Consider the following 15,804-nt stretch of genomic DNA (forward strand, 5'->3'; position numbering starts at 1 on the left):
GATTTTTTCCACTGAATTTTTTCTAGTAAGGTTTTAACGAGGCACAATACCTTTTAATAAACATCCAAGGGGGAGTGTTATGAAAATAATTATTGTGGATGTCCATTTATTACTCCGCTATAGATAATCTTCCTGAAAAAGATTATTCATTTAGTACTCTGTTGAAATTTATCTACAAGCAGCTGATGCAGGCAGGTTGCAAGCAACTCAATGAAATAATTTGCAACAACTTCTTATTAAACATGCAGGTTGCAAGCAGCTAAAGAAAAGCCTTGCAGCTGCTTCCTGAAAAGCCTCGCAGCTGCTTCATTTCTTCTATAAATAAAAGAGTTTTCAGTTCACTATGTACATAAGTTTAAAGTTTGAATAATATATCAGTTTCTCTTTATACTTATTTTTATTTTACGGTCTTTATTTATAACAGTATTATTTTATTATGGGTTTTAGACAAACTAATTTTAATCAGAATTAGAAAAAGAAGTAAGCATTTATTACAGCTTAATTAATCGTTTCCTACTGTGTCTCGGGCACACACAGCCACACCTACAGAAACTCGGAGAGAGACACATAATAGAGACGAGTCACTCTCTTTCTCTCTCTCTCTCTCTCTCTCTCTCTCTCTCTTTACCCTTATTTACTGTTTCTTTGTAGTACAAATTGTCTAAATTTCTCTGCACCAAAGACGAAACCGTTCATCTTCCATGGAGAGATAGCTATTTTCTATACAGAAAAAGCAAAAAAGAGAATCAAATTTCCACCCAGATAATACCGTTACTTCACGGATCATCTTTTGCCGCTAATTCTGAGGTTTGCTTATCGACCCATTAATTTTCTTGAATATATGTATCTATTTCCTACGAAATTTCAGCTTTTTATCATCATCATCATCATTATCTCTTTTTTTGTTTTTGTGAATTCACTTGTGCTTACCCAGATTGTTTTTGTCGAAAATAGATAAGCAGCTTTTTTACTTGATATTTTTTTGGCTTTCAATAGGTTTCTTTTTCATACTATGGATCTGCAATTCAATGGAGTTCAAATACTAGCTGTATCTATAGAATTTAATATTTTTCAATAGTGTTAAGTTTTTGAGCTTTTAGTTCTAATACTTCGCTCGGTGATATCTAGGAGTTGACTTTTTTTGCCTGGGTTGAATTTACTTGGATAAACAAGTCAATGAGGATTCTTATAACCGATCCTAACTTGTTTGGGACCGAGGTAGACTTGTTCATGTTGTTGTTATACTGATGACTTATTTACTGAATTGTGAAATTTTATCTGTTTATTACGGTTGGATAATTTTGGAAATTAAATCCTTTTTCTGCATACTAATGTACTTTATTCCTCATACAGAAGGCACGAGGAATCAACTTTTCAGTTATTCAATGAAGAATGTTTAACCTTGCTGTTCCTTGAATGGTTGTTTATTGGAGCATTAGCGAAAAAAGAGGATAATTTTACTATCCACCAGAGAGAAAGTTTTTATCTTTTCTTGTTGAGTAGGACAATTTAGTTTTTTCTGGTACTTGTATTGAGTCATTCAATAAATTGTTGGTAAATCCCATCTTTTCTGTTTCACGAAATTCATAGGAGAAACAAGATTTACTGTCTCTTTGCCAGCTCTCTCTGGCACTAAGAGGAGAAGTATAGAAGCCCCAGTCAGAAGGTGCGAGAGGTTAGCCTCAGTGGGTATTAGGAGGGGTAGAGTTAGGCCTAAGAAGTCTTGGGGAGAGGTTAATAGGCGGGACATGGCGCAGCTGGAGCTGACTGAGAATATGGCCATAGATAGGAGGTTGTGGAGGTCGAAGATTAGGGTAGAAGCTAGTAGGCAGTCGAGTGTTTCTCTTTGTTTTACTTAGTTTGCTAGCATTAGTGTTAGTATGATATCCTTCTATTCATTGGCTTTCACTACCTAGAGTTTAATTGCTTTCTTGACTTCGGTATTTTTTATCTTGTTGTTATTCCTACTTGTTGCCACCTTTTTCTCTTCTCTTCTTTCATCCGTTCTCCGGCCGAGGGCCTATCGGAAACAGCCTCTCTGCCCTTCCAGGGTAGGGGTAAGGCTGCGTACATCTTAGCCTCCCAAGCAGTGGCGGAGCCAGAATTTTCACTAAGGGATGTCAAAATATAAAGAAGTAAACACACGAACAAGTCAAGGGGAGTCAACATATAGTAATAAATACATATAAAATAAAAATTACCGAACTGCACAGTGTAATTTTCCGGACTAAGGGGTGTCAAATGACATCCCTTTGGATAAGGTGGCTCCGCCACTGCTCCCCAGACCCCACTTGTAAGAAATTACTGGCTGTTGTGGTTCTCATGCGGGCTGAAATGAAATCGACAGTTGTTTTACCAATTGTGTGTTTTAGCTTTTGTTCTTATTGTGATTGCTACCGCATTGTCAGCATATCATAAACTGTTACTATACATTGCTGAAAGTAATATCTTAGTGCATCAGAAGTTACATAACCAATTTAGATTTTCATATATTTTCAGTTTTCACCAGTGATATTATGCTTTAACCTTTTCAAGATATTAACTTATTATAATTTGGATCTTTGACAGCGTTTCCTCACTAGTGCACTCAAGGCCTTGATTTCTCATTGTTGACCTAGATGCAAGGGAACAGAAGCATACTGGATTCCTTTCCTGAAACTATTGATCTTAATCAGGTATCTGTTTCAAATAATGCTTCTGTAGATCCGACAGCCCCTTGGGATAACTTGCTAAATCCAGTAGAGGATCGATTATCAAATTCCATGGTTTCTGCTACTCGAGAAAATCCTAGTTGCACTAATGCTGCTAGTTATAACACTCAGAACCGCGGTGGGTGGGATCATGGTGGGTCGAGCTCCAGTGCTAATCTGCACAACATTGGACATGGTAGTGATTTGAAAATAGGACATGGTTGGGCTTCTTCGTCAAGTAATTATGCCACGACTAATCCAAAGTCAGAAGAAAGGCGATTTGAACCATCCAATATCTTCCTTCCTGAGAGTACCACTAGTGGATATGGTGGAAATCATATGTTTGGCAGCCCTCCAAATTTACCAAATCTTGCCTCGGCTCACAGTCCTGGAAATGCTAACTTAACTGGTGCATACAACCATGGTGACACTCGGCTGGTCGTGAGACCAAGTGTATCTCCAATTGTCCAAACATCTAGTGGCAGATTGGAAGCTGAACGTCCTGCTTCCCATGTCTCTTACAATGTTGGTATGTCTTCAGGTAGTTCTAGTTATTGGGCAGGCCCCCCTGATATATCAAGTTCTTCCATGGGTAATTGGGGTTTATCCTGCAAGCGCAAGGCCCTTGAAGGCAGTTCTAGACAGTCTTGTGGTGGTAGTTCAAGCTCCAATGCAGAACCCGAAAACGTTATACAGCATAATTTTCCAAATCGATATGATGCTTCCAGCGGCTTAAATGTATCACCAGCCTCTGCAAGTGTGCAAAATACTTGTTACTTAGAAAACCTTTTTCCGAGAAATGGGGTTGGTACAGGAGTGGCTGCTTCTGACACATTTCCTCCTTTAAGTGCTAGTGGAGTTGCGGAAACATCTGCGAGAAATTTTGGAGGTGGACCAAATCTTGGGAACCAAGATGCAATTACATTTGGTTTTCCGCCAACTGGGACCGATTTAGGGCGTTCTAGTGGCGGCTCTAGTCTTGTGACTCCTCGAGCTATCTCATTAACTAATTCCTTGAGCTCCAGACAGCCAATTCCACTGCCAACAAATTCAGGTAACCCAGGAAGCCATTCTGGTGGAATGCGCATTTCTGGTGTTCCTAGAGGTTTGCATCCAGTTCCTTGGAATGCATCTCCAAATTCACGAGGTGGTAGTTCATCAAGTCCAAATATGGTTTCTGGAGATAGATACGCTGCCTTACAGGCTGAAGCTAACTTCAGGAGTTCAATAAGAAATAATAGGGAACCTCATCCATTTGTTCCTGCTCCTGAGACTAGAAATATGGTACATGATCCCACTAATTGGAGTTTAGCTACTTCAAATGCGAGCTATTCCAGAAACACGCCTTCTAGTTCTGCATCTGGCCATGGAACAAGTGCGCTAACTTTTCCTACTGCATGGATGCCTAATCAGAACTCAGCAACCAGTAGCAATCACAGTTTTTCAGAATTTGCTCCTTGGACTCCTGTTGGGTCTGGGTCTGGAAGTCAGAGAGGTCCATTTTCCCTTCTGCCTTCAGCTGCATCTTCCTTGGAGGAGGCAGAGATGTCATCCCGATCTAGTAGCCGTGGATCTAGTAGCCGTCGTAATCATCAACTTCACCTTAGATCAACTTCGGTGGCCGATTTTTCAGGAAATGATGTGGATGGATGGCGAGGTTTAGCTGCTGATATCGAGGGTCGTCACAGACTGGTATGGCAGATGTGTTTGTAATAGTATCAAAACTATATTACTTTGGTTTGTCCATCGATGTTTATCAACTGCTTCATCTTGTATCTGGTTATTTTCTGTATAAATATTTGCTCTTGTATACTATTTTTTGCTCTTGATACTTTTTTTAATCTATTTATTTGCTGTCCCCCTTTTACCTACCTGCGATGCTATGAAGACCGTTACATTTGATTATTTTTTTTACTTAGGATTGGTGGATCTTGCGACTTGTGCTGGCCCGAGGTTTAAGTGCATGTATTGGTATCATACATGAAGAGAAGCACATGCTTCCTTATATGTTTTCTGACAATTAGCTATCAAGACCGTTACATCAGTTGTTTATTTGATTATTATTTCACTTAGGAGAGGCGGATCTTGTGACTTGTGCTGGCCCAACGTTTAAGTGCATGTATTGGCATCATACGTGAAGAAAAGCATATGTTGATAGTTCTTTTGACAATCAGCATGTTAATACCTGCTTAGTGGGTTTAGAAGAAGGATTACAATTTGCTTAAAAGCGGTAAATTCTTACAGATATCTATGCTCTTCTAGAGCTATGTCGCCCGGAACTTGTTACTTAGAATGAACATTGTTGTGTCAATGAATGTGATTTAAGCACTTCCACCTAAAACAGAAACTGATACGTTATAGTTTTCACTTTCGCTAGTAGTTGGGTGTGACATGATCTTTCGTTGTCAAATTCTATATTTTGTTGTGCTAAGTTCTCCACTTGAATCGATCCAGCTGTTTTTATGCAACTTTTTTCCTTGATTTGAGATAGTTTTCACCTATCATTACTTTCCTCATTACTTACTAATTATCGCTGCTTGCATTCAACAGATTCGTCAAGTCTTGCGTGCCATGCGGAGGGCCGAGAACATGCGATCCGAGGTTTTGTTTTGATCCTTATGATACTCCGATGAATATCTGCTAGTTTACACGTGTAATTCATATAAGTTAGCTACAAGCATGAACACCCAGTTCTGTTTCACCTTATGAAAAAAGAGAGAAAAAGAAGAAGCCCCATCTCAATCATATGATTGGGAAGTTTCCGAACGCAAAAAGATTATTATCTTCTTTGTAGGTCATGACCTGAAAACCGTGATGGTTGAAATTTCAATCAACTTGCTGAGATGTGAAAAGTTGTAAAATTAAGTAGCTCTTGTAAGCTTTGCTCCGTAAGCTTTAAGTAGAAATATGGCCAAAATAGTTGCCTTGCCAGCAGTGGAAATCTAAAAGGAAAAGTAATTACCTAAATTCTCTAATTTGTTATGAGTGAATTTTTTTATACCTGACTGCCAATTAGGTTATTTAGGTGAAAAATAATTCTAGAGTTTCTTTTTATGATGCTTGTAAACCATGCTCCGTAATCTTTAGTAAAGAAATATCCTTATTATTTTAAAAATAAAAACCTTTAGCAAGAAAAATGTATGGCCGGATGATGTAGCCAATTGTGGGAATCTAAGAGGAAAACCAGTTACCTATCTTTTCTTCTCTTCTTTTTGATAAGTGAGATATAGTTACCTGACTGGCAATTAGGCAGTGGTGCCACACTTGTCCAAGAGGTGCCGATTAACGCCCATTTGCTGGAGAATAGTTCTATGTAGATAGGTAACTTTTTGAAACCCCTTGGTTTCTTTGTGTGTTTACTTTTTTATATTTTGACTCCCATTAGTGAAGATGTTGGCTCTGCCACTGCAATTAGGTGATTTGGTGAAAAGTGTTTCTCAGCATTTTCTTTAAGATGCAATATCTTTTTCTAACCTTTCTTTTAGTTTTAACTTTTCTTATCCCTCCTACCAAGATGTTTATCTTTTGTACTTTCCACCTTATCTAGAGTTCATAAGTTCTTAGGGCCTAGTTATTTGATTTATCTTGATGATGACACTTTTTTTTATAATGGTTTTCAAGGAAATTTAATTGATATCAGTACCAAAAGGGTACATTCAATATTACAAAAATCTGCACCTGAATAAAAGTGTAACAAGTCCACAAAATCTGTCATATTAGTAGCAAAAATCCCTTCGTGCCAAAAAAATAAGTTTTGAATACATTTAACAGAAACAGGTTCCTTCTTTCCTTCAAAGCATCTTTCATTCCTTTCCAGCCATATTGTCCAAGCAATATATAAGGGGATTGACTTCCAAATCTCCATCATCTCTTGTCAATTCTCTGTGCTTGCCAAATATTAGGCAGCTTTTTGAAGCTTTATGGCATCACACAGTGAAATCCAAAACATTCAGGAATTGTGACCAGATCTGTCTTGATATACTGCAAGAAGCATTAGGCAGCTCACTGATCCCTCTGAAAATTCACACAAAAAGCATCTGCAATAATGGATAAATCATGTGTCGAACAAGCACCATGTGCAGCTATACACCCAAAACAAGCAACTGACTGGATTGTGAAGGTTTCAAATCTTGATTCCTTGTTAGCAGGAAGCTCACTTAATCTAGACTTATTTCCTCATTGCAGAGAAACACCCATAGCCAAACTCTTTTGCAAAATGCACTGTGCATGTTGCTTAATGCTAATGGAACAGCTTTTATTAAGCTGACACCTTTCTATTTAGGGCCGAGTTACTTTTCTGGAGAAGTGAATTATTGGATCCTTTTGTAGACACCAAAGACACAATTCTCTCATTAATTTGCATGTTTATTTTTGATATTCCGCAGGATTATATGATGTTCGATCCATTTGTCAACGGCGTTGCGGAGTTGCATGATAGGCATAGAGACATGAGGCTTGACGTTGATAACATGTCTTATGAGGTAAATATGGGTGTTGGGTTTTACTGTCACTAAAGTTCGCAATAGATTTCTCACTGACTCTCTCATTTATTAGGAATTATTGGCGTTGGAAGAACGTATAGGGAATGTGAACACCGGATTGAGTGAAGAAACCATTTTGGGCCATATGAAACAGCGGAAGCATGAGCCTCTATATGGAGGGTCGTCGTCAAACATGGAGCCTTGCTGTATATGTCGGGTAATAATCTTTTCTGATCATTTTACACCATAATTAGTTTCTATTACAAGAGAACAATTGTTGCAGAAAACAATTTTGAGAATTGTTGCATAAACATTGTCATCTTTCTTGTATGATTATCAGGAGGAATACATAACTGGAGATGACATGGGCATATTGGATTGCGGGCATGAATTCCATTGTAGTTGCATAAAGCAGTGGCTAATGCTGAAGAATCTGTGTCCTATATGTAAGATGACAGCTTTAGATGCTTGAAATGCAACCAAACAAAGCTATTTTTCCTCTTCTGTTTCCCTCCTCCCACCCCAACAAAGAATTCCCTGGAAAAAAGAGCATACTGGGGAAAAAAAAAAGGGGTTTTTTGGGGGGGGGGGGGGGGGGTACCATCATAATCCTACATACTTTAGCACCTGAAAGTGTTCATATTGCTCATGAGTGATTACATGGGTTGAGGAACTGAAGAATGTGCAAGTGAGAAGACCTTTATGAGTCTTATTATTAAATATGCATAGGAAATCCTTTTTTTTTAAAGTCTTTTTGATTTTGAAGTGGAATTCAGACAAATCTTCTTGAGACATTTGGTTTGACTAATACTACATTATACCTTTAAGCGAACAATTTTTTTGTTTATATGGCATTTGCCCATTCTTTTGTTTTGTTGCGTGGATGCTATGAGTGAGAGATTTTAGGAGTTTCAAGAAACTTCAACAATTGAGCTGTTAATGTTAGTATATATCATGAATCTGATGTTACTAGAAAGGTTCTTCCATTCCAACATAAATCTTGCGTGGTTGGGGTTGAGGTCCATAAATCTTTAAGAAACTACACAGTAACTGGAATATATAGTGTTTAGCCTAAGGTTGGCATACAGATTATGTGTTTTAAGCTCGTAATTTTATTTTAACTTCAGTGGCATTTTTATCAACGTCAGATAGACAAAACTAGCAAGAGAAAGATAACAGGAGTTTGCTCCAAATTAAAGATTTGAATTTAGGAGTTTGTAACTTTTATTATATGCATTACAGGTTTCGTACTAAACTTACTTTTTGGTTTAAAAAGATTATAATTCTCTAAAATTAACAAAAATGAGCATCTTGAATTAGTCCCTACGTTCCACTTAATAGAAGAGGGGCCGTTGGAAGATAAGTGTAAATTAGTCGCACTAAAATGTCCAAACTTAGTTACATCTGCCTTTCCAAAAGAGTCCAATGTTTAAATTTAAATGTAACTCGTTCGTTTTTGTGAACTTTTTCCTGATTAGTTGTGTACGGGTAAAAACTGGGCTCATGATACACTCCGGCCTCCAACAGGATAAAACGAGCTCGAGATATGATTGCGAAAGATCGGAATCGAAGCAAGGATATCCTCGAGCCAAAGTACGGGGGCCGACCATCTACCCTCGATAATATCGGGGTCATGATTCGAGACCGACCTAAAACTTGAAGGACTATGGAGGGCGTCGTCGGGTAATCAAGCGCGTCCAACAGGAGGCCATAATATCCGTGACCGGCCGGATATCACGGTGTGGATCTCGACACGTATCGATGTAGAACCGGCAACCAAGTAAACAAAAGATTTTTTTTACCTTTTATATAGTTATACTTAGAGTAGAATTTCCCTACTATATAAAGGTGAGTCTGATAATTTATTAAGCACATTGTAACATGCATTCCAAATCAATATATAATTATTTTCTCTGTTATTAGCTCTTTCTCTTGTTCATTAGTGCTGGTCATAGCGAGCCCGGATCGAGGGTAAATATTTCAATAAGGCTGGAACTATCCTCCTCGTGTGGTTTGAATCCATTTTATCTTTGTTTGTTCAATTTGACATAATCTATCGCTTTGTATCAAATAAATCCGCGTATCCTTAAAATCACTTACAAATTTAATTATTATCCGATTTTGAGGGTAAACAGTTTGGCGCCCACCGTGGGGCTAAGGATAATAGTGGCAATTTGATACAAATTTTCATAACATACCCTACTTCACACTTGTTCTTTGAAGTGTCTTTGATTTCAGGTATGTGTTGAGAATGTCGAACTCCCAATCTGCCCCTCTAAACACAGATGTTGAGTCTGGCCACCATGGCGAGAACACCAATATAGCGCCCGGTAACGGGGTGCCCCTCGCCCATCCCAACGGAATCCCGGTCGCGGACCCGATCGACGCTAGCTCATATGTGGTCATCAAGATGAATTCGCCCACCGATCCTGAGAACAGCGTCCGCGAGGGAGTCTGGTTGGTAGCCCAAAATGCTCTTGACAGTGAGGGAGATGGGATCAACTTATGGGTGATCTTCGAAATGCTGCAAGCTCAGCATACAGCGATAGCCCAGCTGCAAAACCAAAACCGTGTTCCCAGTGGAGTCAAGCCCGGATCATCCCGGGAGAACCCTCGCAGAAATGAACTTCCCACAGATAGGCCAAATGAAGCTGAACCCGGGACCAACTCCGAGATAATAAAGATGATCGAGGAATTGAAAAAGCGTGTGGAAACAGGAGAAAAGAAAATCGAAGCCAATGACAAAAAGGTGAAAACCTATAATTCTAGGGTCAATCAGATCCCAGGAGCACCGTTGATATTAAAGGGCCTAGATTCCAAGAAGTTCGTTCAAAAACCTTTCCCTCCGAGCGCAGCTCCGAAGCCAATCCCTAAGAAGTTCCGCATGCCTGAAATTCCTAAGTACAACGGGAAAACTAACCCAAATGAACATGTGACCGCATACACGTGTGCCATCAAGGGGAACAACCTCGAAGATGATGAGATCGAATCTCTCTTGCTGAAAACGTTCGGGGTGACCTTGTCAGAAGGAGCTATGATATGGTATCACAACTTACCCCCAATTATATTGACTCATTTTCCATGCTTGCAGTTGCTTTTGTGAAAGCGCACGTGATACGTGGAGATTTTGACTACTTATTTGCGCCTTTTGACTTTTGTTTTAGTTAAAAAATATTTATAGGTATTCCCGAAAACTAATAAAATATGCTTACTTGCAGGAGTATTGAAAAATGAGCCATTACGATGAAATCAAATTCAAGAGGAGTGATTTTGAACAAGGACAAAAATCAAGCACAAAAAGCTAAAGTGCGGACCGTAGAACATGAAGAAGAATTAACAGAGCTGCAATGTAAGGTGCGGACCGCACAATAATTGTGCGGCCGCATAAGTCTAGGTTCAGAGAGTTCCAACTCCAAGCCCAGCAAGAACTGCGGACCGTACTATAATTGTGCGGCCGCAAAAATCAAAAGTGTTGCCGCACCCAGAATTATGCGGTCCGCAAAACTCAAGATACGCGGCCGCAGATCCAACTCTTATCAAGAGCTGAAGCAAAGTGTGGACCGCACACAGAATTGTGCGGCCGCCGAACCTCTAAAAGGGCAATTTTATCCGAAAATTTCAGCTGTGTATAAATAGACTACTTTCACGAAATTAGGTCAAGTTTTTGAATACCAGAAAGTTTGTAGCCGTTTTTCTTTACTCGTTTAGGCAACTTTAGCTTATCTTGTTGATTTTACATTGGATTTTCATCTATTTATCTTTCAATATGAGTTTTATCATCATTTCTTCTTTATTTTCTTCATTACCCACTATGAGTAGCTAAATTTCAAGATAGGGTTGTGACCCAACCTTAGTGTGGGAACCTAATGGGTGTTTGATTTAGGGCTTGTTTATGGTTGGATGTGTATTATTTAGCCTAGTTCTTGCTATAATTGTAGAATTAATGGTTGCAAACATTGGTTCAAACCTATTTGACTTGGTCTCTACTTGAGAAAGAGAGACTTAGTCTAGAAAAACTTGGCTAACAAGAGTTTAGGATGAAATCAAGAGATTAATAGTCCAAATTAAAGGGTTGAACCTAGAGATAGTAAAACCCGACTTGAGCAATTTGTCAACTGTTTAGTTCAATACCCATTTGGACTTGAGAAAGCCAAATTGGGCAAAACCACTCTCTTACCGAGAGGTATTGAGTGGGTATTTGAGTGTTGATTGCTATAATACACCCCGACCAACGAAACTCGCTCTAAAGCCCACAACCCGTTAGACAAACACTTAGGTGGAAGTCACAACCCTAGACCTTTTACATATTTGAAAAACAACAACAAAAACATTCTTCTCTAGTCTCATATTTTTCAATTGCAATCCTTAGTATAATTTTAGAAGTAAAATCAAAACAAAGTTTGTGGAAGTGCAACTTAGACAATTCACGTGCTTAGACCAAATACATACCACTAATCCCATCTACGCTCCCTGTGGATTCGATCTCGACTCCTAGTTGGGTATTATTATTGCAATCGATCGCTTCACAACCCCAATTTTAGGTGTGACTTGGGCGAGATCATCACGCCGGAGCTATCAAGGCCGAGACCAGGAAACCAGATCTTTTTAAGGTAAAGCAAAGAGATAACGAGATGCTCAGGGAGTTCGCGTCAAGATTTCAAATGGAACGGATGGACCTGCCACCGGTGACAGATGATTGGGCCGTTCAGGCCTTCACCCAATGACTCAATACTCGAAGCTCGTTGGCTTCGAAGCAGTTAAAGCAAAATCTGGTAGAATATCCAGTTATAACATAGGCCGATGTGCATAACCGATATTAGTCAAAAATTAGAGTCGAAGATGATCAGCTTGGAGCCCCTTCCGTGTCTGTTTATCCTGTCCGAGCTAGTGACAGATCCAAAAGAGACATTGATCGTGAACCAAGGTCAACTAGGGATCGATATATTCCGTATAACGGTGATCGTAGAGGTAATGAGTCCGGACAAAACCCTGTGAGAAATGAAAGAAGAAGCGATCGGAGTCAAAATAACCGGGGACTCATGAGTAAAAATGGTTTTGACAAGCCCATCGGGTCTAAGGAAGCGCCGAGGTTTTCGGAGTACAACTTCAACGTCGATGTGGCTGCTATTGTATCCGCCATCGGACGCATAAGAGATACCAAGTGATATCGACCTCTACAATCCGATCCAGCCCAAAGGGATCCCAACTTAATAGGCAAGTATCACGGCACACACGGCCACAGAATAGAGGATTGCCGACAATTATGGGAGGAGGTAGCCCGATTATTTAACAACAGACATCTCCGAGAGTTTCTGAGCGATCGAGCCAAAAATCATTTCAGGAATAGAGATTCTAATAAACAGACCGAGTAGGAGGAACCTCAACACGTCATTGACATGATCATCGGTGGGGTTGATGTCCACGTGGGCCAATGTTGAAGCGTACCAAAGTATCCATCAAGAAAGAAAATCGGACGCGAGATTACGTACCGGAAGGGACCTTGTATTTAAACGACGAGGACGCTGGAGGCCACAACGATGCACTGGTAATATCTATACTCATAAATAAATCTTGAGTTAAGCGTGTGTTGATTGATCCACGCAGCTCCGCCAATAACATTAGATCGAGGGTCGTGGAACAACTGGGTTTGCAAGACCAAATCGTGCCTGGAGTCAGGGTTCTAAATGGATTCAACATGGCGAGCGAGACCACTAAAGGGGAGATAACATTACCGGTGAACGCTGCTGGGTTCATTCAGGAAAAAAAGTTCTGCGTGATCGAAGGGGACATGAAGTACAATGCTTTGTTCGGGAGACCATGGATTCACAACATGAGGGCAGTGCCCTCGACGCTGTACCAGGCATTAAAGTTCCCGATGCCGGGAGGTATAAAAATAATTTACGGAGAACAACAGGCCGCAAAGGAGATGTTCGCGGTCGACGAGGTGGTCGCGATATCCGCACTTTTTACACCAAAGGATCCGGGTTCGGTCACCAAGGGAGAAACCAAATAGCAACTACTGACACCGGCTCCGCCCCAATCGAAAAAGCAGGAGACGGGTGAGGACCATGACTTCGGAGTTCCCAGGTCTTTCATAGTCCCCGATGATTCCGACGCTACCAAATCGACAGTCGAGGAACTGGAGCAAGTCGTACGGATCGAGCACTTTCCCGATCAAAAGGTATACCTGGGCACGGGGTTTAGTCCCGAGCTCAGGAAAAAACTCATTCAATTCCTTATAGATAACATAGATTATTTTGCTTGGTCCCACCTTGATATGACAGGTATCCCGCCGGAAATAACCACTCACAACCTGAGCCCGGACCCGAAGTTCCACCTGGTCAAGCAGAAAAGGAGGCCCCAATCCGAAATCAAGCATGCATTCATCACGGACGAGGTATCTAAACTCCTTAAAATAGGGTCCATCCGGGAGGTTAAATAGCCGGATTGGTTAGCAAACTTAGTAGTAGTCCCTAAAAAGGGAAATAAATTAAGAATGTGTGTAGACTATAAAGAATTGAATAAGGCATGTCCCAATAACTCTTTCCCTTTGCCTAACATAGATCGCATGATCGATGCAATGACCGAACACGAGATTATCAGTTTTCTCTACGCTTATTCCGGGTACAAACAAATTCGGATGAACCCGCGCGATCATGAAAAAACTTCCTTCATCACTAAGTACGACACCCTACTACTATAACGTGATGCCATTCAGACTAAAAATGCTGGTACCACTTACCAACGCTTAGTAAATCGGATGTTCGAAGATATCATATTGTCCAACCGGGGAATCGAGATCCCAATAAGATCAAGGCCATCGAAGATATCACTGTTGTGGACAACGTCAAGGCCGTTCAAAGGTTAACCGGATGCATAGCCGCCTTGGGCGATTCATCTCGAGGTCCTCCAACAAGAGCCAACGCTTCTTCTCACTGTTGAAGAAAAAGAATAACTTTTCATGGACCCCGTAGTGCCAACGAGCCTTGGAGGAACTCAAGCGGTATCTCTCGAGCCTACCTCTGCTTCATACTCTGAAGACAAACAAACAACTATACCTGTACCTAGAAGTATTTGAGGTAGCGGTAAGTGGGGTCCTGGTCCAGGAAGGAGGTACGAAATTTCCAATCTATTATGTTAGCAGGACTCTAGGCGAGGCAGAAACTAGATACCCTCACCTAAAAAAACTGGCGCTCGCTTTACTAAGCGCCTCTAGGAAGCTGAAATCGTACTTTCAATGTAACCCCATATATATTGTGACTACTTACACATTGAGGAATGTAATGCATAAACCCAAGATCTCGGGACGATTGGCCAAATGGGCCGTGGAAATCAGCGGGTACGATATCGAATATCGACCCCAGACCGCCATTAAATCTCAAATTTTGGAAGATTTTGTGGCCGACGTACCCGAGGTCAAAAGAGGGTTGTTGTTGAACTCGGGAACTTCTTTGGGAATCTGGACCCTCTTTACGGACAGTGCCTCGAACGCAAAAGGGTCCGAACTTGGCATCGTATTGAAGCCACCAACAGGTAATGTAGTTAGACAATTTATTAGGACTCTAAAATTGACTAACAACGAGGCCGAATATGAGGCCATGATTGTAGGTCTCGAACTAGCCAAAAGCTTAGGGGCAGAGGTGATCGAAGCTAAGTGCGAATCCCTCCTTGTGGTGAACCAAGTTAACGGGATGTTCGAAGTCAGAGAGAAACAAATGCAAAGATACATGGATAAGATGCAGGTAACGTTACATCGGTTCAAGGAGTGGACTCTACAATATGTACATCGGGATCAAAACAGTGAGGCCAATGCCCTTGCTAACTTGGGGTCGTCGGTCGATGACGATGAGTTCAACTCGGGGGAGGTCGTACTACTTATGAGATCGGCAGTGGAAGAAGGTCACACTGAGATAAACTCAACAAGCCTAACTTGGGACTGGAGAAACAAATATATAGAGTATCTGAAGTCCGAAAACTGCCCTCGTATCCTAAAAAATCAAGGGCTCTACATACGAAGGCGGCCAGCGTAGTTTAGCTAGTCCGAAGACGGTACCCTATTTAGAAGAACATTTGATGGCCCACTCGCAATATGTATAGGACTAGGAGATACCGAGTATGTTCTGAGGGAAGTCCACAAAGGCACCTGTGGAAATCATTCGGGCGCAGAATCATTAGTTCGAAAAATAATCAGAGCCGGTTACTACTGGATCGACATGGAAAGGACGCGAAGGAGTTCGTACGAAAATGTGACGGGTCTAAAAGGCATGCTCCGATAATTCATCAGCCCGGGGATCTGTTGCATTCGGTCTTGTCACCCTGGTTGTTCATGAAATGGGGGATGGACATCTCGGCCCCTTCCATGGGCACCTGGTAAGGCTCAATTTATATTATTTATGACTCACTATTTTTCTAAGTGGGTGGAAGCCCAGGAGTATGAGAAAGTGAGGGAAAAAGAAGTCATTGATTTTATCTAGGACCACATAATATGCTGGTTTGGAATGCCGGCCGAGATCATGTGCGACAATGAGAAACAGTTCATCGGCAGAAAAGTAAGCAAGTTTTTCGAAGACCATAAGATCAAAAGGATCCTATAAACACTATACCACCCCAGTGGTAACGGGCAAGCGGAGTTC

At 40.8% G+C, this 15,804-nt stretch overlaps 1 protein-coding gene across 1 annotated transcript; it reads left to right on the forward strand.

The window, feature by feature from the left end:
* Nucleotides 1-533: 533 nt before the first annotated feature.
* On the forward strand, nucleotides 534-8,018 carry LOC104118160 (E3 ubiquitin-protein ligase MBR2-like). The gene is made up of 6 exons (XM_009629350.4): nucleotides 534-807; nucleotides 2,569-4,382; nucleotides 5,241-5,291; nucleotides 7,076-7,171; nucleotides 7,245-7,388; nucleotides 7,512-8,018. The coding sequence occupies exons 2-6, from the start codon at nucleotides 2,619-2,621 to the stop codon at nucleotides 7,641-7,643; spliced, it is 2,187 nt and encodes a 728-aa protein (XP_009627645.1). The 5' UTR covers nucleotides 534-807; nucleotides 2,569-2,618; the 3' UTR covers nucleotides 7,644-8,018.
* Nucleotides 8,019-15,804: the final 7,786 nt, after the last annotated feature.

This window comes from Nicotiana tomentosiformis, chromosome 1, assembly GCF_000390325.3.
Source record: "Nicotiana tomentosiformis chromosome 1, ASM39032v3, whole genome shotgun sequence".
Taxonomy (NCBI): Eukaryota; Viridiplantae; Streptophyta; class Magnoliopsida; order Solanales; family Solanaceae; genus Nicotiana; species Nicotiana tomentosiformis.